Genomic DNA, 24,248 nt, shown 5'->3' with positions numbered 1-24,248 from the left:
CCTCTATCTAAACCCCTGTGGTTCCCTTCTGCCACTCTGGATACAGCGTACATGTGAACAGAGCTAGAGTTTCTGTGGCTGCTGCTTGGTTTTCTATCTCTGCTGGTAAAGGCTGTTGCTCCAGGAATTCTCAACAGAAACTCCACTGGTAGGAGCCACAGTCCAGAGTGGTTTGGTGGATGCAATCGGCTCCAGTGGCTAGATGGGGAGGTGTTTCCCTGCCTCCTTCTACAAAGAACATTAAAACAGGTTTAAGTGTTTCCAGTTGTTTCTCTGGCTAGTGGTTGGAGGGCTGATGAAAGGTGATTTATAACACTTTTGCTTGTGGTAGCTTGTTGAAACTTTCCTTTCATGCAGAGGACAAAGGTCAGTGCTGTGGGAACTGAACTCTTTCCTTGGGAAAAGCGCCGCTGCTGATGGCCGTGTATACCTGTGACTGAGCAATAGGTGGGAAGGTGCTCTCTTCAGCTCATGATCAGCTTGTGATAGTAAGGGAAGAAAGCTTATTTACATGGTTGTTATGAAGCCAGGGGATATCACTGAGGACCATGATATCATTTAATTTTCAATACATTCAGTTCTTCATCATTTTATCTTATAAAAATATCCTTTCTAGGAAGAAACAACTCCTTCGCTGTTAGCTCTTACTGGCATTTTTTACTTTTGTGGAGGGCAACTCTTGAAATCCCTTATGTTTCTTTTACTGGCTTTTTAGTGTAGATTCACACTTTTTTTTTGTTGTTGTTTTAGTGTGGAAGAGTGAAATTCCAGCAAGGCTGACTTAGTGAAAACTGAATTAGTGTTGATGGCTGGAGAGAAATGTAACTTGATCTTCTGTCTCCAGCGCTTGAATCAGGAACTGAAATAATTGTTCTAAGATTCTGGTCAAGTTGCCAGAAAATGGAGCGGTGCTTCTGCCAGATGGTCACCGCAGAAGTGCCAGACATTCCTTCCCTTTCTGAGCTTGCAAGTGTGTGTATTTGAGAAGGAAAATACACACAGGCAGCAGGGAACTGAAATGCTTTTCTCCCTGAGATGCTTGCTGAGTGTGCAGGGCTATGCTGCAGGCAGTGTGCATGGGGATATCAATGTGTGATGCCTGGCAAAAGGATATAGGCACAAAGGAGATGTTTCTGTTGAGCAGTGACATCAGTCACTCTGTCACAGCACTCGACAGACAATATGAGATAAATCCACCAGAAACAGGGCAGGAGGGCATGTCATACAGCAAGAGAAGATAGTTCAGTCCCTGAAGGAATCATGGCTCACTGGAAGAGATGATGTTGCCTGTCAACTGCTAAGCCCAGCTGTACTGGTTAATGATTGGTGCCTTTAATTGAAACCATTGTGCACTACTACAGCCCTGCCTTGTAGGAGCTGCTGGTGCAATAAATCTTGATTTTTCCATGTTAGAAAGCTGTGTTCTTTGGGGATATTGAAAAGTCTCGGACTTTTTTCCTCCCCGCCTCCCTTTTTGTTGCTATAGCTACTGTAATTTTTGTTAACAAAGGGAATGAGAAGTAGTTTGCTGTGCTTAGTTTGTTTTTGTCATTCTGGTATAGCTGCCAATATTCTCTCAGTCCTTTCTCCTCTTCTTTTTTTTGTCCAATCTCCCTTAGAACCAATTCTGTAAAGAAACTGCAGGAGTTTGGGAACTTAAGTCTCCTGCAGTCACTGCAGAGCTGTATGTGCATGGGGGATGAGGCTTCTACCCACAAATTAGGGACTGAAAACTTGAATTTAGATTTGAGTTTGGGCTTGTGTATTGAGTGACCAGCTATGCAGACCCTGAGCACTTCTCATTCTCATGGACTTGCACCTGCTTTGCAGGAATGCAGGAATTTCTGTCTCTTTTGGTGAAGTCTCATGTCAGGTTACCACAGTATAGCAGAACCATTTTTCTTGAAGTATCTTTAGGAGAATTCAAAGTTTATTCCATGAGGAAGATTTTAGCCACGGAATGAAAGCATCCCGGAGCACAAGGAAAGGTGGGCTGCTTTCTTTGGGGGACATAGAGTGTGTTCCTAGTGTGGAGGAGAAAAAGGTGGGTGTATTTCTCCTCCCACCTGGGATTTCTTATTTCCCTTTCATCTTTCTAAAAAAACCTCTTCACTTTCTTGTTTCCCATTTGTGTTTTTCTCATAGTATGTTAGTTATCCTTCACCTTACCTTTGTTCTACCAGTCTTGAACTCTTCTCATGTTTATCTGGACCTCACCCCTCCTCTCTGTTTCTTCTTTTGCATACATCCTCTGATTCAGAGCGCAGCTAGGAGGGTGGTTGGGGTTCACTCATTTTTGCTGGGTCTATGCTTCTCTCTGACAATTCTTTACTCAGTTGTCTGAGATGGAAGCTTAGGCAGGCAGGGCATGGACTGCATCCTTTCAGTCAGGCTGCTCACACCTAATGGTAGTTTACCATCCTGGGAGCACAGGGGGCTTGGGTTTGTTTCTTTTGGCTTGGAACATGTAGAGTTTGAAGGAGAGGGAGGCAGTAGCCAAGATGTTCATAGACATGAAGGGAATCTGAATCAGAAAACCACTGTGCATGAGAGAGCTGCTCATTGCCTCAAGACAGGCCAGTTTTAGGCCTCTATCTGTGGTATAATAGTGATATTTGGAGATTTGGATAGATTTCTGAGGCAGTAGGAGAGATAGGAGTACCTTTGAGAAAATGGGCCATTCAGCCAGATGCCAGAATGTGGGTGGTGGGCTTTAATCCCTGGCACTGAATTTGTGGATCTCACCTCTAAGCAGGCTTCCTAAGACTGCAACTGAAATCCATGTCAGAGCTCCAACGCAGCTCAGAGCTCCTGCAGATGTTACTTTAAGTGCAAGAACATAATTTCTCAATGTAAACAGATACCTTCCTGAAAGGTTCCTGCACAAATCCCTAAGACAAACAATGGACTTACTTGGCATCCCATTTGTTGCTGCTAATGCCTGTGTCCAGGTTCACTTCTGGATGTACTTTGGATGCAGGGGAATTAAGATCTTCTCTAAGGGAATTAAAATCTTCTGTGTGCCTTTCTACAGATTCCCTGGGTAACTGCCAAGAGCTAAAGAGACAGACCCAATGTTGTTCTCATATCTTTGTACAAGCCAAGACAACTTTGGCCAGTATTTTCTACTTACAACCAGGACGTCTCCAGCCTGTACCTCATCCTCCCAGGGTGCTTTTAGATCATCATATTGAGACAGTCCATGCAAATTAATAATTTCTTCCCTGGAACCATTAGCACTGGCAGTTTGGGTATCATGGACAGGACCTGCTTCTGGGAGATACAGGCTCAGAACGGTCACTAACACACAGTGATCTAACCAGAAGGAGACCCACACTATCACCAGATATCAGCTCTTGACCTTACTGAGGTATTCAAAGATGATTGCCCTTCTGCCCATCAAGTATTATTAAAACACTTTGCAAGGCTGATAACTGCTAATAATTTTGCAATTCTCACTCTAGCAGGACTCTGAGTGGGAGCCACTTCCCTGACAGGCAGGAAGGGAAGTACGCTGACAACTCTGAGTGCAGCAGCTTGCTCTGTAGTATGGCTGTGACCCGTGTTTTGCCTCAGATGATGCTCTAACAAATCAAAACCTACAGCAGTTGCAAAGCCAAGACGCTTCTCAGCTGTCTGGCAGACTTTGTCAGTCAGCTTTGGCATGAGGAGGGTTCAGTCATCGCTGTCAGCTCAACCGGGAAGTTCCTTTTAAGACTTACTAAGACTTTAATCTTTGTTTGTTCACTCTGTGAATTGCATTGGGATGTTTTTAGGAACTGGTTGCACCCTGTGGGAAATACCAAAGGACACTCTGTTTTCTCATTTATCATATCCTTTGTGACACAAAAGATATTAATGAAAAAGAATCTTTGTTCCTCAAAGCTAACCAACTCTCATTCCTTAGAAAATTTATAATTTGGTTTTTGTGTCACAAGAAACAATTCATTGTTGTGCAAATGATGTTGATGTTGCTATTAGAGGATTATGACTTCACTGAGGAGTAAGCAACAGGAGCAGGTGATGTCCTGAGACTTGAATGGTTGTTTTTATGCAAAAATCCTGGGGATGAAGGGAAAGAATAAAGGAAGAATAATACCAAAGAATTGTGATATATGTTGGGTACAGCTTCTAAGTAGACTCTTCCTACCCTGGTATCTCAAATCAAGATATTTAAGCTTGAAATAGTCAATGTATTTTTTAAAATCCAACCCTTTTCTTTAGCCTACACAGGGAAATACTAATTTCTGATTCAATGTCAGACATTTCTGTTCATGTCTCCTTTTCTAAATGTCTTCTCCCTTGATTTTCATGTTGTTTTCCTTCTACTTGGAAGCTGTGATTGCCCTAGGACTGCTAAGGGTAATAGAGGAGCTTAGCACTGAGTTCTTACCTAGTTTAGACATTAGTTTTGGACTGCATTGTGTTTCAAGTGAGGTGTGTTCTCTTCACCAGGTATTGCCCATTTTCAATTAAAGGGGTAAAAAAATAGCTTGAGAGAAGATAAATGAAGTAATAAGAAGATAAAGTAGGGCAAGGAAGACAGAATAAAGGCACTAAATAGGAAAGAACAAGAATGTCAGCCATTTTATGTGGCAGAAAAACAGGAAAGGAGGGTGAAGTGTGAGCGGAGAGCTGTCTTTGCTCCAGGCAGAATCTGGTTTTCAACTGCCTAGGGAAGGTAACTTATTTCATCTCCAGTAAGTGCTGCAACATCAGATTCCCAGTAGTACCAGCTCAGTGCAGTGAGGACTGAACGGCTGAGAGGGTGGTTTTGGCATTGCAAGGATCAATGGCAACCAAGTCCACCACCCCTGCTGGTTATAGTAGGAAGTTTGTGCCAGAATTAAACTTGTCATCACTCTGTGAAAGCTCAGCAGAGAGACTGGTCACTGACTTGGTTTGAAACAGGCTGTGGGTTGTAGGGAGGGAAATTTTGGATGAGACTGTGGCGTTAATCCCAGTTAATCCCAGAGCAGGTATTCCTGATGTAATTCTTGTAACAATGTTCTTGGGACTCTCTACTGACGCCCTCTCAAGGCAGGAATTTCTAAACATTTTATTGGACTTTCCAGCTCATCAGAACTGATGTTGTTCTGGGAGGACACAATTATCTGTTTTACTGGAAGGGAGCAGGCAAATTGCCACAAAGCAGGCTGCAACTCCTAAACAAAAGTTTAACTGTACCTAAACCTACAGCTCTTGACATGTGGGCGAGCTCCCTTAAAGCATCCAGAAAAGCATATTAATGTATTAAGATGACTTCTTCTTTCAACATTCTGTTGCAGCTACCTTAAAGAGAAAAATAAGTAGACACACTAATTATTATTAATAATATATTTATGAAAATTTGTATTTATTATAAAGTAATTTTTCAAAAACATGAGTTTGTTTTAGCAGCCTGTAGTTCTTCCCTGTTATGCCTTCCGGTTATGTCTCCAGGTCTCTGTTCTCTGGGGCAGACCAAAGGAGTAATATTTTCCCATATTTTTCAGGTCCCAGATCAGTGGAATTTCAAGGGAAAAATAATCTGCATGAAAAAGCTTCAGAACTCAAGGTCTCAAGTAGATTTCAAGCCATGTTAGTGATAATGGCAGGAGAGGGCTCGGGGACCGACATTCAGAGTCTCCCTTCTCAAGTCATCGGACACCACATGTAAATTCTTCTTCTAGGTTCAATAACATTCAGCTTCCACAGAAGGAGAGGAAGGAATCAGTTCTTGGAATGTGCTAACTGATGGACACTGTATATTAGAAAGCAGGAGGTTTTCTTGAAGCTGTAAAGTGATTAAAGCATTCTGGGTTGCCTTGACTTTCCAGGTGCTTGCTCCAAGCCTCACTCCTCAACGCACTCCCATTCACAGCTTGCAATGAAAATAGACTTTCACTTTTTCGGTAGTGGGACTGATAGTGGGTGCTTCCAAAGTGTTGGGATGCTTCAGGAAATGAAGAATAATTTTAAACTGCAGTGCAGGGGGGAGGACAGAGGATTTACCCCTCCCCTGCTAACACCTGTTAATGGAATTAGACATTAGACAAGGTGCTGTAATGTTCATTAGCCCGAAGTGTGATGGCTTTCAGTGCCTAATCTGTCCATAAAAACCTTAGGCCACACTTTAATTTTAAAAGAGTAAAAGTGTATGGATCATTAACAGATGGTCCATAAGGAATGTTCTGTCATTGCATCTGCCTGCAATCATAAAGATCTGTTAGGAAGCATCTGCATTGCATTGCAGCAGCCCTTTTCAGTCAGGATGCTGAACCTTGCCTGGCATGAGCAGCAGATCCCACGTTGCCATCACACCATTTTTCATATTTGTCTGTCATCTTTACTTTTTGATCCTGATAAATGGTTTGTGAAGGTTTTAGGCAAAATCGATGTAATGATTCTACCATTTGGGCTCATTAAATTGCCATTTACAGAGTTGTCCTAGTGAAATTAGTGAAACCTTGTCTGGAGCAAAACACAAATTACAGCTAAATAAGAGTTTCAGATGAATTTTTTACATTTACAAATGAAACAGAATTCTGCAGTTTTTGACCAGGTTTGTTAGCTGGTTTACGAGGCCATGCAGAATCTGTGTGACATAACTATTTTTGGATTTGCTCTTAACAGTATGCCACAATACTTGAGAGATTTTGTTTTCCGTTGCTTTGCGAAGAATAATTTGCAAATACTGTAATGAGGAATGCTCTCACCCAAGCCCAAGGGATGTGATTCTGACCATACAATGATTCAATAAACTTGCAGGGCCTGTCAGACTCATTTGGAGGCTCTAAAATGACTTTCTGCAAGACCATAAAACTTAGTTTAGGTTTTCTTTCCTTGTTTCTTTGTCTCTGATTTTTTTTTCCTTTATTTTTGGGGGGGTGTGCATTGGTGGATGGGTGGGTGGGCTTTTTGGGGTGATATAAGTCCTTGCTTCCAGGTACCTCTGTAAATGGCTGAATATTTTTCTGCCATGTTCGTGTTGTTTGCATTTTCTCTGCATATGCTGGGATGATACCAGCATCACCTGCAGTGGAGTATTCAACCGAAATAAGCATTAAGGAAAAATTGAATCGAAAAGTCAGTTGATATCACCATATATATCATAGTCTCAACCTCATGGGAAGGAACTCACTTTTTTCACTAAATTTGACATATCTTGAGAAATTGTCTTTAAGAACTCAATTTATCTTTACTTGAAAACAAACCACTTTGTTCTACTTGACATTTAGGGTGGCTTTGAAAGGTGAGGTTTAAATAATCACTTCTTTTAAATATTGACCACAGTGATTTTTATCAAGCTTTGTCATACTATTTTTATTCCCATCTGATTTTGGGTATAGGAAAAATGGACTCTTAAAAAACAGCAGCATAAAAGCACACTATTTTATTAATGTGTCAGGTCAGTGTCCCATCTTTTTGAGGATCCCTTCAGCTTATTTTTGTCTTGAACAGAAAGGCAAATCTCGGAAAATTAATGTTACACATGCATGCTATCAGTTATTGTTCTCCTTATGCCGTGTTTATATCTCTCCTTTTTCTTGCATTAAGTGCTAATAAGTGATTTAGACTTAACACAGTAAAAGTATTGAACTGGTGAGTGGAAAACATTAAAAAACTGCTTACTCCCTGTGGAATGTACAGTCTTAGAAAGCTTGGCCAGCATTAGCATGCTTCCTTTTTTGTCCCAAGCAATCCCTTTTCCAGTCAGAACAGGCAGTTCTGTAACAGACCTGTAATCTTGATAATGTAACACTAACAATAACAATGAGACACTGGAGGAATTTAGGGAGCTTCAGTGTAGAAAAAATGTTACCAACAAGGGAAAAAAATCTTAATCTGGGAAAATTGGTACAGGACAACGGAGAAGGACAAGTAGACCTGGAGTCAGTGGTCAGCATGATTGACTCTGCCTGGAGCTGCAATCTGCATATTTTCTGGGTGTGTTTGTGGCAGAACTGCTTGGAATAAAGTGGTTTAGAGAATGTCTTTTTGGCTGTGATAGGTCTGTTAGTACAGGGATTTTTGTGTGTTGTCAGTCCCCAGCTTGCTTTGCAGCATCACGTTACAGTGGCTTCTCAAGCAGTCTGGACTTCCTGTGGGTTTGAGTAAACAAGAAGTTTCATAACACTCCTTATTTTTGCATTAGCTGTCCTATTAATGGTCATAAAAATTGGTAGTTCTGGTCAGACCCTGGGTGGCACTGCTGTAAACCGTGGTAGATAGTTTATAAACCAAGAAGCATCTCAGAAACCACCCAGACTGGTGCCAGCAGACCCGCAGAATCCTTCATGACTCCTGTAGCATCAGTGGAATAAATACTATTCCGTTTCTTTCTCAAGGGACTCTGCTGGCATTTTAGAAATCTTATCATGACATGAAAAAGCATTCCTCCCTCATTTTGAAAAATATTTCTTAAGGGATTACCAGAACAGAGGAAATGGCCACTAAGAGCTGTGCTTTACACCAGAAAAACATGGGATACAGTCAATGGAGGGGCGTGATATTAGGGATTCCTGCTTTTGCATCCTGGGGATGACATCCTGGCCTTTATCCCTATCATCATGTTCTCCCTTCAGTCACAGCATGACATTCCTATTATGACAGCAGAATGAAGGCAAAATAAATCACGGTACTGGGCCGGTTTTTTGCCAGTCTGCAGCAATGTCACTGAAGTGAGACCTATCTTTTGGGCACTTAATTTCAGCCTTGTGTATAAAGTTAAGTTCACAGCTTTTGGGATTACCAAATTGCTAAAAAAACCCTAGGAATTGATAAAGATTCTTTATATTACCTGAGGTTTTGGAAGTGTCCTAAGGCAGTTTTACTTAAAGAATCCTGAGGCCAATAGAGAAAACCATTTGTGCTATTTTCATATCACAAGCAGATTTGAAAATTATATACAAAAAAATTCATAATTGAATAAATTTCACTACTAGAAAATATTTCCATAATAGAGCTGCACTTTAAAAATGAGAAAGCTTTCTTCATTCCTTGAGATAGCTGTTTTGTGGTCAAAATTCCAGTCACAGCTCTGGTGTTTGCAAGCATCACACAGTGTTGTTGCTGGGATCTCCACATACTCTGATGGATGGAAGAACCACAGCAAGCCTGTGATATTTTGTGAACTTGGTATTGAGCTCTGATCATCAGACAGGTCAGCACCTGAAGCACACACCTACTTCCCATAAATCATTTCCATTTATAGCACTGGGCTCTGATAAACTTGGCTGTGGATGTGCAATAGCAGCAGTGGAGAGGTAGGGTTTAGTTTTTCAGGTTCATGACGACATGGATTGCGTTTTATAGAGTGAAAAGCAATCTGGAGTTCTGCCTTTACACAGCACAGGTGTTCAAGCAGTGAGTTGTCATTTGGTCTTGTTAAGCTTAATTGACTTTTCTTCTCACAGATATCCACACTTCTAGAAAGCAGAAATGACCATGACTGCCAACAAGAACACCAGTGTCAACAGCAGAGCTGGAGGGAGTAAAGTGCCTCAGGACACTCTGGATAGGTAAGTGGAGAACTGCAGGATTTGTAGATTTTGAGTAAAGTTTGTCTGTGTTTGGAACAAAATCTCTGTTCAAGGGTAAGCATCCTCTATGCTGACACAGAGAGAGAGAGAGCTTTGCTGGGCTGAGAGAAGTTTTCTGTAGGGAGAGGAGGAGCCAAGGTATGAGGAGAGGTTGTTTCTTGTTGAGCTTTTGCTGCTCATGGGCTGGTTATGATGGAAGTGATTGCAAGGAAGGACCTGTGCAGCAGGTGCTGTGTAGGGCTCAGGAGCTGTGGGCTAAATTCCTCAGCCATGTGACTGCATGTCAGCTTTTCTCCACTGTCAGTCCCCAGTTTGTGTTTTGTGTTGGTTTGTGTCCCATTTCCTCTGCTCTATCTGCCTTCACAGACTGTGGTCAGAGCGTCTCCTGTTGCAGGTCAGGCAGCAAGTGGGAAAGGGCTCAATGTGAAGTACAGGGCTCATCTCTGTTGCTTTGCTTATTTGTCCTTTCTGTAGCATTAAAATAATTTGCAAAGTAGAGCACCTGTATTATTACTGTTAGGGGGAAAATGAAACTTTTAAAAATGTGCAGTCAAATAAAGACATAGACAACCAGCATCAATTCTGGTGTTTTTATTAGGTATATTATGCTGTGGTAGAGCTCAGCAGAGGTGGGCTCGATATCCTTGTGCACTTCCCAGTTTGTGTTTGTCATCTCTTAGTGCAAAACAGTAAAAACATAAAATAATGAGGGGCCTGGGTGGCTAAAGGAATTTCTAGAGAGATATTCATATGTAGTTATTAAAAGCAGTTCCCTAATGATCTCTGGAATTCTCAAGTTATTTATTGTCCTTCCACCAGTGCAGACAGATTGGTGCTAGGAACTTGGGTCTGGACTTTGGCAAACTTTGGACAAGTCTTTTGTTTCGAAATCGTTTCCATTCTGAATAGCTTAGAAAGTACTTTGGGATACTAAGTTATTGGATAGTAACTGTCAAATAAACTCTTTCCTTATCATCATCATCTGTTTTGAGTAGAATTTGTCAGGGAAAGATTTTGTTAGTACAAGTAAGAGCCTGAAGCTAAGGAAAATCTTTAAGTTGCACTTGCAGAAGCGAGGAGATGAATAGGTGGTCATGCACCATTTCTCCATCCATTATTTTGCCTTATGTAATCTTCACCTGTCTCTGAGAAACCCTGCAAGAGGATGTTATTTGAGTCAACCATGAGGTTTCTTCATTTGAGTCAGACTGTAAATCAGTGTAGTAAGTGCTGGCATTATAAAAGTTTAAAGCTTGCAAGATTTATTGCAAACACAGTCAAAGATTCACTTAAACTGAACAGTCTCTGTCTCTGTTTAGTGTGGGATTTGACTGGACATTTGGAAACCTGCAAATGTACTTTATAATTTGTGGTAGTAGAGTTTCAGTTAATGCTGATACTGGCATAACACACGTGTAGCAGTCTCCTGGTTGCTAAGATTTTTAGAGTTATTTTCTTGTAAATCCTAGTTTTGGTGGGGTTTGTTGTTTCAAGACTGCTGTTGATGATCTTAAAGGTCTTTTCTAACCTTAATGGTTCTGTGATTCTAAGATGCAAGGTGTGATTCAGGGATATGGTGACATCAGCTGGTTCAACACTTTGTGATTCCTTATAGGTCAGAAGCAAAGATCAGTGAAGTCTGCAGAAGTCTTTGTAATTGCTTTGGCAGTGATTCAGCTCCCTGCAGATCATGGATTTAAATTTTAATACAAAAAATCTTCAGTGGAAAGAATGTGCCTCCACATAAACATCCATACAACTGTGTGCTTTGCAAGTATCAAGATTCTTGCAGTAACTAAGATTCCCTTGATCCTTACCAGGGTGTGAATTAACTGGCATGAATCACCAGAGCTGTTTTTCCACCAGAGTTGTGTGAATGTCACTTCAGGAAATTAGGGAAAGACAGAAAGCAGAGTGAGGACATAATTTGGGAGGATAACTGTGAGTTTTAAGAATCTGGCTGTAGGATTCATGGGTTTCTGCTGTGAGTACAGGAGGGAAAAAAACCCTTGGATCTGAAGAAAGTAAAGTGTTTTAAATAAATCCACACCAACACATTATTTTTGAAGTTACCTGAAGTTCATTCACCACTTGTTAAAAATTGAGATTTTTTTTGTGTTAGGAGAAAAAACTGTGCTCTGAATGGGAAAATTGTAGAGTGATGGCAAGGGTGGTTGAAGGTACGAAACATTTTCACTACAAGACAAGAGTAGATTGATTGTGACTCCTCATCCTAGGAAGGAAAGGATTGAAGGGGTAACAAGAGGAGTAATAGAAGTATCTGAAATGATACATGGAAGAGAGATGATAAATAGGGAAAAAATTCTCTTTTGATTTAAGAACTAATACAAATCCAATGAAACTAGAAGACAACAGGTCAAGAATCAGCTGAAAAGAAGGCACTTTTCAGCAGCATGTTTTTAAATCATGAAACTTACTGTTATGGGTTGTTGCAATCAGACAAATTCATGGAACAAAAATCTTCCAAAGCCTTTTAGTTACAGAAACAAAATCTGTGAGTCAACAGACTTTTAGGCTAGTTGAGTTGCACTGTACATTCTTATTCTCTTCTCCAGGCACCTGCTAACTCTCACGGACAGTGACTGAACCTTGGACCAGGAATGCTATTTTGGTCCGAAGCAGCGGGAACAGTCTGATGTTGTTTGGAACAAGAGTCAGTTACAGGAAGCAAATTGGAGAAATTGCAGAAGGATTGTTATGCTTACAAAAGGAGACTCTGGCTTTCAGTGAACTTTAAGGGTACGACTTTAATCCTTCCTTGTGAGTCACTGAGGTGAACGCCAAGGAATGGAAGGATAGGAAAGCACCTTGTGTGTAGCTGAAAGTGACTTCTTAGCAATTCTGGCAGGAAGCAGCTCTGTGAAATCTTCTTAACCCTTCAACAGGGAACAAAGGAGCCCACAGCATGCTTACAGCTAGTGCATGCCCATGACCCTGTTGCATCAAATGAGTGCTTGGTTTGATTGCACCATAGTTAAGAGGATCAGTGTAACTCTGAGGAAACCTTAGGAGAACAGAAGTCACAGAAGGGCATAGTGGTGTTAGTAGCTCTCTCTCCTTACAATGTGGCTTGCTTTCCCTTAGTGAATGATTTGATATTTACCTGGAGTATCTGTGTTTTATCAGAAACTCTATTTGTTATTAGGTATTTGTCCAAAACTTGTGTTTTCTCCAGTGCAAACAAAGGTAGATGTAGAAATGGCACTACTATCTTTGACTTAAAAATCACTTCTACACTGTTCTGTATCAAAACAGACCAATAGTTATGTCTATGAAGTCATGCCCTAGTTAGCAAAATACAGCTTTCAAACTTGTAGGCTGTATAGTACAACAGAGGCAAGGAGAAAAAAAAATCCTGAACAAAAGAATTATATACTAATATATCACTATATCTTAAAATTGCAGCTCAGTTTGAGATGCTAGATGTGACAAGGACCAGTTCAGAGCTGAAAAACATTTAGAGCTTGTGGCTACAGGACTTCTGTAAATCATTCCCAATGCCTTTGCCACTGGCTAATATGGCATCTCTTGACTCTGCATCTCAAGGCATTTTACACATTTGAGCCTTCTCACCTGCTGCAGTAACTGAAGTACAGGAAGGGTTTGTTTCTGGAGGAGCTCATCGATTTAGTTTTTTATCTGAGTGGTATTGCATGAAGCCTAAATAACTTCAGATTCTGGAGATACAGACTTCTTCCAGTGTATTTGTAATTGGCAGAATTTCTCTTTGCCTGTAAAATTTTCTGTGGTGCAGGCTGTGTCTTATATATGGGTCCCACCTTGGAGAATAGGAGAGAGCTTTTGAAAGCTCAAAAACATTTTACAAAAACAATTACAGTGATCAAAAATTAAGTTTGCTGCAAGTAAGTGTTTTACTAGGGTGGTGACTGTGTCTGAGAAAAATGATTCTCAGAGGCTGTGTGTCCGAGGAACCACAGTTTTTTTACAGACTGGATTTTGTGATGTGGGCTGTTGTCTTTCCACCCAATCTCCACAGGAAAGGTGGTGTCCTCACCAGAGGATGTTGGTGGAGGATGTTCTCCACCTGAGCAATCATGATTTAATGGCACTGGGGGTGCTTATGTCAGGGTGTGCTATAGCAAGACACCAGAGATTTGTGCAAACAAAGGATTACATCTGCAAATTGCCATGAGCACCAGGTTGCAAAGTGTCTATTCAAATAACATTCTTAAAACTTCTCATGTCTAAATGCTTTTAGTTGAATCTTTGAACCAAATATACTTGGTTAAAACTGAAATCTGATCTCATGAGTTGGATCTTTCTCCTTGCTTGGGAAGAACTGAGCTGGGTACCCACAAACCTCTAAATATAGGCTTTGGTTTTTATCTCCCAGCAGTGTGTGAGGACATTCCTGCTGTCACCCGCAGTTTGTCACCCCCGTCAGCCTAACATGTGCTGAGATATGTTTGTACTGGCTTTGTGGCTCAGAACTTTTTCCTTCTTCAAAATTTAGGTTAGTAGGACAGAATTTTAACTGGTGGAGCTACCTTACCTCCAGCGAAGGCAATGGAGATGCGTCACATAAACAAATCTGGATTAATATAACTCTGGAGATACCTCAGGAGCATTTCAGATGAATTGTTTATAATTCTTTAAATATAAAGTAAAATAATGACTTACATTTCTTATCAAAGTGAGCCCACGGGTTGGTTAATAGAAGTATTGTTTTGGGTTGGTTATCTGTTCCTGTCGTGTGCAGGTCCATGCTCAGCTGTGTCACATGCACATCAAGGTCTTGTGTTTTATTCCTGCATTTCTCTGAAGGCAGAAACAATCTTAGAAAGATCTTAGAAGCTAAGAAAGCTTTTAGAAAAACCTTAGTTGAAGGAAGACTTTGTGCCTGTGCTTCAGCCTTAAAAACCTGAGATGTATGATCACTTCCAAAATCAGTCATATTCAAGCCAAGCTCATTCAGTTTTACAGCAAATGCATTTATTTATTTATTTTAAAGTGAAATTAATTCTTGGTCCACATTACTAAATCCAACTGAAATCCTTTGTTTCCTTTGAAAGGATTATGTGGTTATGGGCTGGGCAAAGGACTAGAAATATTTTGCCTTAGGAACTGACACCTTCAAAATTCTTAAATAAAACAATGTACAGATAAGTCCAGTGCTGGGGTTAAGCAGTGCTCTGCTGTCAGTGCTGGACTGGGGCTGGCAGTTTTTTGCTCTGCTGGCTTGTCCTGAGAGTGCTCTAGTCTCTTCCCTTTCCACAGTAAATTTTTCATGTCGAAGATGATCTCATGTCTTGAGGAAAACCCATCTGTTTAGGGAGAGGGGTTGTCTTCAGAGAGGCAGTACCTGTGCAGGACTTGTCTCTCATTTAGAGACATCCCTTCATGGATGCAAATGTAGTGCCTTTTGCTTGTGTTACCAGATATGTAACAATATGACTTTAAATTAATTCTTATTCATTCAATCCTTCTGTTACTCCTAGTACAAGAAAAAGCCACAAACGAAACGAGAGCTCCTCAGCTCTGTGTTGAACTGTAGGCACTGCCCAAATTTATTGTCGGGTCATTCATCCAGATGTGATCCAGTCTGCCTGCAGTGACAATGAATTATCTTGTGACTAATGCAGAAGAGCTGTGTTCACATCCAGGGTGGATGACTCCAGGGGCAGATAAGGCAGGACAACACTGGAGAACTCCCTCACCATCGGTTACAGAGCCTTGGGAGGGACATAACTCGGCATCCACCACAGTGGAGCCCTGGTCCTACTATAAGAAAATTATTAACAGTAAGATAAAATGTAATTAATTGCATTTATGTATGTCATGTGAATATAAATTTAAAGATTATGAGATTTATCACATGTCCTGAGTTTTCTGAATGGAGAGCATGGAAGGAATGCAATAACTTGCAAATCCAAAGATGTATCTTCAGCTCTCTGTGTTCTAAAGCAATGAGATTTTGATCTTATTTGAAATTCTAATGCATGCAATTTTCCCACTAATTTTTTGTGATTGCCATTGCCTTAGCACATTTATGATAAAGTATTTTCTCTTCTCTTACTCTTTCTTTGCTTAGTATGTGGACAGCATTGCTGTGAGTGATAGAAAAGCTGCTTGTTTCCCTTGTGGATGGTTGCATTTGAACTACAGGTGAAAGGCACTCTCTGCCTGGGCTTACACTTAGTACACAGGAGCAGGGAAAGGCAGCAGGTCTAGAAGTGGTTGCTGGTTGTTCAAAACTTTTGGGACATTCATGCATGGTTTGGTAGGTTAGTGGTTGCTGTTTTGTGCATATTTGGGCAAGCAGGTTTTTTTTTTTTTGAGGGCTCTGATGAGGAAGGAATGAGACTAGCTTGGAAAGGAGAGTGAGTTATGTATGCCTAAAGCAGGAAGCAAAGGGTTAATTTCATTTTTATTTTAAAATAAAAGCTTCTATTGCCCCATCAGTTGTGGGGTAGCCTGGGCTGAAATATCTCCCAGTTTTGCCAGCCACAGCAGCCATCAGGGACTTTGTTAGAGCAGCAGGAGGCCAGTGGTGTGAGTTGAGCTCACGTGCTCTTGGTGTGTCTCAGCCTTTCCCCACTGCCCAGGCTGGGATCCCTCCCCTCTGCTGTGGGAGATCTCCTGGCAGCTGAGCATGGCTCAAGGCAACGAGGCACTCTACACTGAACTGCTGAGATGGATTTTCCTGCCAAAAGTATTTGCCTACTGCTCAGAAGTACTAGTGAGAATATTTATGAGCTCTTTATGAATTTGTGAGAAAAAAACCCAACAAAAACCCCCTGTAGAAAATGTTTGTTACTTTAGAAGAGAATCAAATTTTAATATTTTGACAGTGAGCTTGAGAATAGGAGGAATAGTGATTCAATAAAATTCTAAGACAAAGCAATATGCCAAGTTATTTGAGCTATGATGAGACAGCTTTTTTTTTTTGTTTAAACCACTGAGATTTAGAAAACAGTACGAATAAACTTCAGCCAAATAACAGTGAAAACTGAATATAACTGACATGAAATCTATTAGCAAATATTGTGCCCTTTCCCTTACAAGCAGAAACAGCCTGAACCGTGCAGCTGACAGATTTTCAGCAGCTCAGAGCTCCATTTGGTTCAGAAGGGAATAAAAGCTGTTCTTTACCCTGTAAGGCTGGAGGTGCATTTGGGACACGAAGCTCTGGCAGCTCAGCTCTGAACTGGGCCAGGGGAGGTGGGAGGGCACCTACTGCCATCGGGAACAGAAACATTTGCAGTGGAAATGAGTCAAAGTGCTGGTTCAGATGACCCTGAAGCTGGGAAGGGTTTGAATAGAGGCTTTGACTGTACTGCTGCCCTTTATCTGGGTAAGCAGCACTGGTGCTGGGCTGACTTCCGATGGTCCGAGGCACAATGTTCCCCTCCCTCGCACTGCTCGGCACTGACCCCAGCCTGGCGGAGCTGAGGCCGTGCTGAAACCTCTGCAGATCACTTTGGCAGGGCTGCAGAAACATTCTGATCAGCACAGCGGTCTACAGACATGAGAGGAATGGTTTGTAAGATGAGGAGACAGCTTCTAGTTAGATCGAGAGAGAACTGAAGAAATGGACCTGCTTCTGGATACATCCTTTGGGCATCCTCAAACAGTTGACAGTGGGGGGCAAGGAATTTTGCTATTCCATTTCTATTGCTGGCTGGTTTGTTTCACTTTAGGAAGAATTCAGGAAGAATGCACTTGTCAGTCAACAAATCACTTTTTATTAGGTGGAAGCTTTATTAAAATATCCCTCCCATTTGTATAGGTTCCTAAGAAAAAAAACTCCAACAAATCCTAAAATTTTGATTGAATCTTGCTTCATAAAGCTTCAGACCAAGTTGACTTTATTATTACTTAGAGGCTACAGGAATGTAGTGAATTCCTTCCCACTGTAATTTAATTCTCATGGCACTTCAAATGCTTGATGCTTTCATATGTAGCAAATTATATCTTATCATTAAAATTACCTTTTCCCTTCTATTAAGGTTTGTATTTGCCAAAACAACTGGAAATTTAAAAAGTAAAGAAATTAAAAAGAGAAACTAACAAGTCTTTAAAAACCAGAGTTGTAGATGAGAGGTTAGACTAAAAGAGGCATTTTAATGCAACTACTGCAGTAAGAAGACTACTTAGACTAACATTGCAATCTTTATTTGTTTAATCACTATATTTACATTAGTGTACTCAGGGGTACTGAAACCTGAACTAAACACAGATATTTTCGCAGAAAATTGTTACAAGAGTTCGATTTTGGAAATGTTTCTGATGACTTTCTAGTGCTTTTACTGCACTGAAATGTAGTGAATAGAAGCAATGAGCAAGACACATGTTAAAACACTCACAGGAGTCCCCACTGGTGCAGTATCAGAGCACCAGAGCACAAGTCTTATTTGAATTTGTTTTTTGGGTGGTGATAAGAAGCAAGACTGAAGTCCTCAGAGAATATGGCATAGTAGTCATGTGCATAACATTTTTACATCTTAATGCCAATATTTCAGTTTTTCTGGAATGAAACTCTATTGCCTTCTGGACTGGGGAGATGCTGATGATCTCGCTGAAAAGACCAACAAAGATGCAAATCATGAGCATTGCTAATGATATTCCATGTTCTGTGAGTATCTGTTCATTAGGAGCTGTCTAAGACACTCATCTCTTTACACTTGAGCTGTTGAAAAGCCATCAGTATGGGAGAACAATTTCTGTTCTGTGCCCTAATCAGTCTGGATTTGAATCAGTGGCTTAGAAACGAAAGGGTCTGTGTTGTCTTACCAGTTTCCTGCACTGTTTGGTTACCCTAAAAAGATATTTTCCACTTGGGCAGAACAGAATATTAAGAGAAGACATAGCAGAATTTGTAAAGAGTGAGTTTGAAAGGAAGATCTGAGCATATTAAGCTAGATAATACATGTTTCTTCCCTGATTGGAAAAAAATGCCATTTGTCTGGGAAAACAAAGCAAGAAGTGCACAGACATAGCATCCTCACAGACTTCAATAACATAGTCACTATTCACCAGGCAATGTTGTATGATGAAACTGGGAATTAGCTCAGTGCTTGATTCAGTCTCCGCACTGAGCATCACCCTTGCATTCACACTTGAGGAATGAACATTGACAGCAAATGACCTTTAAAAGTAAAATAAACTGCAAGAATTTTTCTGCAAGCAGCAAGATAGAAGCTAATGGAAATACACAGGTAGCATCCATATTATTACAATATAAACATGCAAAATGCCCACAGTTCCTGGGAGACTTTTTCAAAGCTTTTGTCACAATTCCCATCATGCACTCTGAGGTTATTTCCATTCTGGCCAGGTCCTGTATATAGAGCTGGCAGTGTGCCACCAGGGAATGTGTCACATTCCCTTGGCACCAGGGAACCCTGGAGCTGTTGAGCAACAGGCAACAATGTGCAGGCATCTGGTAGGATGGGCTTCAGTGCTGAAAGCACGACCAAATATAACAACTATAACAGATATGATGTTCCTAATAACTAAATAGCACTTAAAAAAATTTGATTTATTGAGTCAATCCATAAAATTCTATTGTAGTCAGTGGGAATGCCAGTTCTCATGACAGCCTGACTGCTTTTTTTGAGAGCCTAAATATCCTGTTTGTTATTAACCAGATAAGGAAATTTTGCCCAGAGTGTCCATATGTTGCTCCTGAAGCTCTTTGTTAAAGCACTATTTTTATAAAGGAAATATTTTATGATTATCATATTAATCACGAGCTTTAATGCCAACATGTGTTAGTATTTTACTGTGAGGGAGCTGTAGAAAATTGCTGAAGTAAATGAAAAGTATTAATTTGTTTTCTTCTCTCCTTATCTACAGAAAGAAAATGTTAGGTCTGTAAAGCAAGGTGACTTCTTCAGCATAGGTCAACCACAATACTGTGGCTGTACAGCAACTACACCTTTGACTAACAATTAACAGCAGCTAATAGATGGAAATGCTATTTTTCATTTTGGATTCCTGGGATAAGCCCATTGTGCATCACAATTTCCCAAACGTAAGCTTTTTCCAGGTAGCAACATAACTATTTGAGATGTGAAAACAGAATTCATTGCAATGGCAGTAGCACAGAAATGGCTTGTGTTTCAAATTCTGCTAGCAAAAAGCTCAGAAGGTCCTTTGTACAGCTAGTGCTGGCAGGCAGGTGGGCTGCTGGTGAGGGAACCCCTGTGTGTGGGATGGAGCAGTGCTGGTGACACTCAGGTGTGGGTAGGTTGGTGAATCCTCGCGGTATCACCGCGTGGATGTCTCTGGCTCACTCACCTTTTCATTGTGCAGCGGGACGCTCACCCCGGGAGGCAGCTGGGGCCAAAAGAGGCCGGGTCAGTCCGGACAACCGAACAAATGCCCAGTAATGAGACTGCTCTCACACGAGACCTCTGTCCCCTTGGTTTGCTGCTGAGCTGGGAAGCCACTTTATGTCAACACAGGCAAACGGGGGAGGGCAGACAGCCTATGGCCATTTGCTGGCAGAGACCTGAAAGCGTTTGAATGTGGATTTTTAACCTCTCCCTTTCCTGTCAAACAGTACTGTCACCCGTGTGGGCTTCAAGATAGGGGCTGAGCCTGGCAGGCTTGCTGTGTCTGTGTGCGTGTGGTTTCGTCCCTGACACAGCTTCTATGATTTCTTTCGCATCAGGCAGCCGGATTGCCTCAGTTCAGAGTTTTAGGAATGAATTGTAAACTGTTGCTTCCTGTAACTTTAAAACCAAAACTCAATTTTTTTGTGGGTTTCCGGGAGCAAACTTCTATCTTGCCATATTTCTCACACACCGGTCCCTTCAAAGCCAACACGTGAGATTTCAGAGAAAGGCTTTGCTCCTGTTTTGTTAAACATTAATGGCAGTTTCTTCCCCTTAAGCACACAAAGGGGCAGAGGTTTGACAAACGCTCTCAGTGTGTCATTTGCTGCTTGACAAGTGAAGCAGGCAGCGTTCAGGGAACACAGAGGCTATGGCAAGACACATGGAACTGCGAATTCCTACATCTCCATTCTGCATCGTTCCAGGAGGGAAGAGCTTCTGAGTAAGTCTGGGTAGGCTGAAGCGATCGCAGTGGCCCGTCAGAGGCATGAGAGGAGGAAACTAAATACAGCAGAAGTGAAGTGCATGAAGTGCACTGAATTCCTTAGTGCCCTTTCCCGTAACCACTTTTGTGGGAGATGAACTGTCTACTGACAGGAACTCAACACCAGCCTTCTGCTTACTGAAGGTAGCTATAGGAGTAGCTTTAATTTCCAGAGTTTGTAGTTCTAGTATAGGACAAGTGACTTTGTGGGACTAAAACTCATTTTTACAGCCCTTCTCTACCCTTCTTTCCTCCACCTCTCTTGCTCTCAGACAGAACCTCGTCTCTCTAAGGCTAAATGCCTGCTTCTTGTCTATTTGATGCAATAACATTTTTTCCACTTTAATTCTTAAAGATGATTTTAAAGTTTTCATAGCAGTATTCATACCCATGCTAAGCTGAATTTGTTTTTATTGTATAGAAAGTGTTGGTCCATTAGAGAGAGACTACAGTTGTTTATACTTAGGCTGAATATGCCTTACAATGACTGTACTTTTCTAACTGCTGAGATGAAAACACGGCATTAAATGAGGTGCTGCTGGCACACTTTTGTGGGCTGTGTTGGTTTTGATGCCTGGTTTCAGGTTTTGGGTTTTTGTGGTATCTTTTTTTAAATGTGCTTTCTGTGAAATGTGCTTTCTGGGCTATGAGACAGCTTGCATTTTTCTTCCATTGAATAAAGAGCATAAATCACAGGTTTGTGCTTTTCAGGAAAAAATCAGTATTGCGGGTCAAACTCTGTGAGGTTCTGAGGGATGTAACTTAGGGTCAGAATCTGGACTTCAATTTACTGCTTCAAATATTCATTATTGGAGTGCCCACGGGTTACTGTAAGGAGTTTGTTGTCAGTACTGTAGTCTGTGGGGAGCAAATATTTTCAGAGCTGATGAGCTTATAATTTGCCTGTTGGTTTTTCTTGCTGCTGTATACACACACATTGATATTGCCTCACCAGTACCATAACATTTTCATTTTCTGGATGCTTTGCCTGGTGCTACCTATGTAGCTTCCTGTAGGGACATGAAGCTTACTTTTGTCCTGGAAGGAAAGGATGTCTGACAGGAGAAATGTCTTCTTGCTTTTAGTTGCTCTGAGTTAAAGTTTAGTTGCTCTAAATTAAGTAAAACTGGCAGTTTACTGTGCAGCGTTTCTGTTGCATGTCAGTGGCTGCAAAAAGTTTTCATCCTTAGGGTTATACTACATACAAATTCTCTCATAAGAAGTAAAAAGTGAAGTGAAATGTTAATATGTATTGGCTAGCTCCTTATAAAACCTAGTGTAAAACTAAATCCACAGTGTTATAAGAAGCCAAGGTCTTGTGAGAACGAAATGTTTATAAAGGATATATAAATCCCCCAGATATTATCCTGATTCCAAATTTAGACTTGAGATCCCACAGCTCTTGTAGGTGTGGTGCTAAAATCTGCTCTGGGAGGCTCATTTCAGCTGGATGAGTAATGGACACATTCAAGTTACCCTTGATCACAGTGAACAAAGTCATGGGGAGTGCCTTTCCCTGACCTAACTCTGCTCCTGCTGACAGTTATGGGCAGCAAAAGGCAGAGAGAAGCCAATGTCTGAATCTTTTGGAAAGTTTCCTTTAGATCATGTTTCGGAATATTGGTGTGCACAGCGCTCCAGCACTGGCTGATCCTTCTTTTGTTAATATGCAGTGAAACTGAATTAGGGCCAGATGTAGCCCTCGGTCAAGTTAAATTCGGCCTTGTCTGGACTCTTAGGTAAATAAGTATGATAGCAAGAAGCACTGCAAGTCACAGCTTGGCTTTCTTCTTTTGCTTTCTTTTCCCCTTTTTTCTTCTTTTTCAGTTTATGTGTATATGCCAACAGATTGGGGAATAAATAGATCAAAGAGTTTTTCAAAGCTCTGTTCAACTAAGAAAAAACCCCAACAACTTTTGGCTGGCCAATTTTTTGATATGACATTCAGTTGTGGGTATGCCCAACACATTTCCTCATTTTCCTGGCTTGTTTAGCTAGAAGTAGAATGAAGCATACTGTAACCAGTCAGATGTAGTAACCTAATGTAGTTTTCAGTGCAAATGTTATTTAAACTGAAACTTTGTTTTTCATAAGTGTGCATTTGCACCAGATCAATGCCTTAAATCTTCCTGCACTAACTTTTGCATCAGTTTGGATCTTTAGCAACTTCTTTTTAGCAACACTTGATTCGTGCTGACATAAGCCAGAAGAAAATCAAACACTGGTTAATAGATTTTTAAAGGAAGTGAATGAAAAAATATTCCCTCATAAATTCAAGTGAAGTATATAATTTCTTAATCTGTACAAATCCATTGTCTTGGTCAAGGACAAGCCCATCAGTGATGGTGGCAGCGCCTCTGCGATGACGTATTTAAGAAGGGAAAAAAAGTTACTGTGCAGGAGCAACTGCAGCTAGAGAGGAGAGGAGTAAGAATATGTGAAAGGAACAACTCTGCAGGCACCAAGGTCAGTGCAGAAGGAGGGGGAGGAGGTGCTCCAGGCACTGGAGCTCAGATTGCTTTGCAGCCTGTGGTGCAGCCCATGGTGAGGCAGCTGTGCCCCTGCAGCCCATGGCAGACCACGGGGATGCAGAGATCCACCCGCAGCCTGTGGAGGACCCCATGCCAGAGAAGATGGATGCCTGAAGGAGGCTGTGACCCCATGGGAAGCCTGTGCTGGAGCAGGCTTCTGGCAGGACCTGTAGACCCGTGGAAAGAGAAGGCTACGCTGGAGCGGGATTGCTGGCAGCACCTGTGATCTTGGGGGGACCCACACTGGAACAGCCTGTGCCTGAAGGACTGCACCCTGTGGAAGGGACCCGCCTGGCGCGGTTAATGAAGAGCTACAGCCATGGGAAGGACCCATCTTGGAGAAGTTTTTGGAGAACTGTCTCCCATGGGAGACACCACATGCCGGAGCAAAGGAAGACTGTAACTATCTCCCGTGAGAGAGAACCCATGCCGGAGCAGGGGAAGAGTGTCACTGTCTCCAGTGGGAGCGATCCCCTTCCGGAACAAGGGAAGAGTGCAACTCTCTCCAGGGGAAGAGAGCCCATGGTGGAGCAGGGGAAGAGTGCAACTCTCTCCAGTGGGAGCAACCCTATTCCAGAGAAGGAGAAAAGTGTGACTATCTCCAGTGGGAGAGACCCCATTCCAGAGCAAGGGAAGACTGTAGTAACTGTCTCCAGTGGGAGTGATTCTATTCTGGAACAGGGGGAGAGTGTGACTGTCTCCAGTGAGAGTGACCCCATTCTGGAACAGGGGGAGAGTGTGACTGTCTCCAGTGGGAGCGACCCCATTCCGGAACAGAGGGAGAGTGTGACTGTCTCCAGTGGGAGCGACCCCATTCCAGAGCAGGGGAGGAGTGAGAGAAGTCCCCTCCATGAGGAGGAAGCAGCAGCAGAAACACCGTATGATGAACCAACCACAGCCCCCGCTCCCCGTCGCTCTGAGCTGCTGCGGGAAAAGAGGTAGAGAAAATCAGGGGTAAAGCTGAGCTCAGGAAGAAAGGGGAGGGGTAGGGGAAAGGTGTTTCTAAGATTTGGGTTTGTTTCTCATGATCCTACCCAGGTTTGACTGATAATTATTTTTTTCCCCCAAATGACGTGATGGTAATTGGTAAGGAATCTCTCCGTGT

General features: G+C 41.7%; 1 protein-coding gene across 7 annotated transcripts in view; it reads left to right on the top strand.

Moving 5' to 3' along the window:
* DENND2B (DENN domain containing 2B) overlaps nt 1–24,248 on the top strand; it is a 154,678-nt gene that overhangs the window by 57,804 nt on the left and 72,626 nt on the right. For 6 of the 7 annotated variants that reach the window (XM_032113419.1, XM_032113413.1, XM_032113415.1 and 3 more), the window contains one exon: nt 9,399–9,503. In XM_032113419.1, coding sequence (XP_031969310.1) covers nt 9,424–9,503 — 80 coding nt within the window. In that variant the 5' untranslated portion in view covers nt 9,399–9,423. Of the gene's footprint in view, nt 1–9,398; nt 9,504–20,489; nt 20,571–24,248 lie in introns of those variants that run through there. The other variant, XM_032113420.1, reaches the window with a different exon arrangement.

This window comes from Corvus moneduloides, chromosome 6 (assembly GCF_009650955.1).
Source record: "Corvus moneduloides isolate bCorMon1 chromosome 6, bCorMon1.pri, whole genome shotgun sequence".
Taxonomy (NCBI): domain Eukaryota; kingdom Metazoa; phylum Chordata; class Aves; order Passeriformes; family Corvidae; genus Corvus; species Corvus moneduloides.
This window is presented reverse-complemented; position numbering and strand designations above follow the sequence as displayed.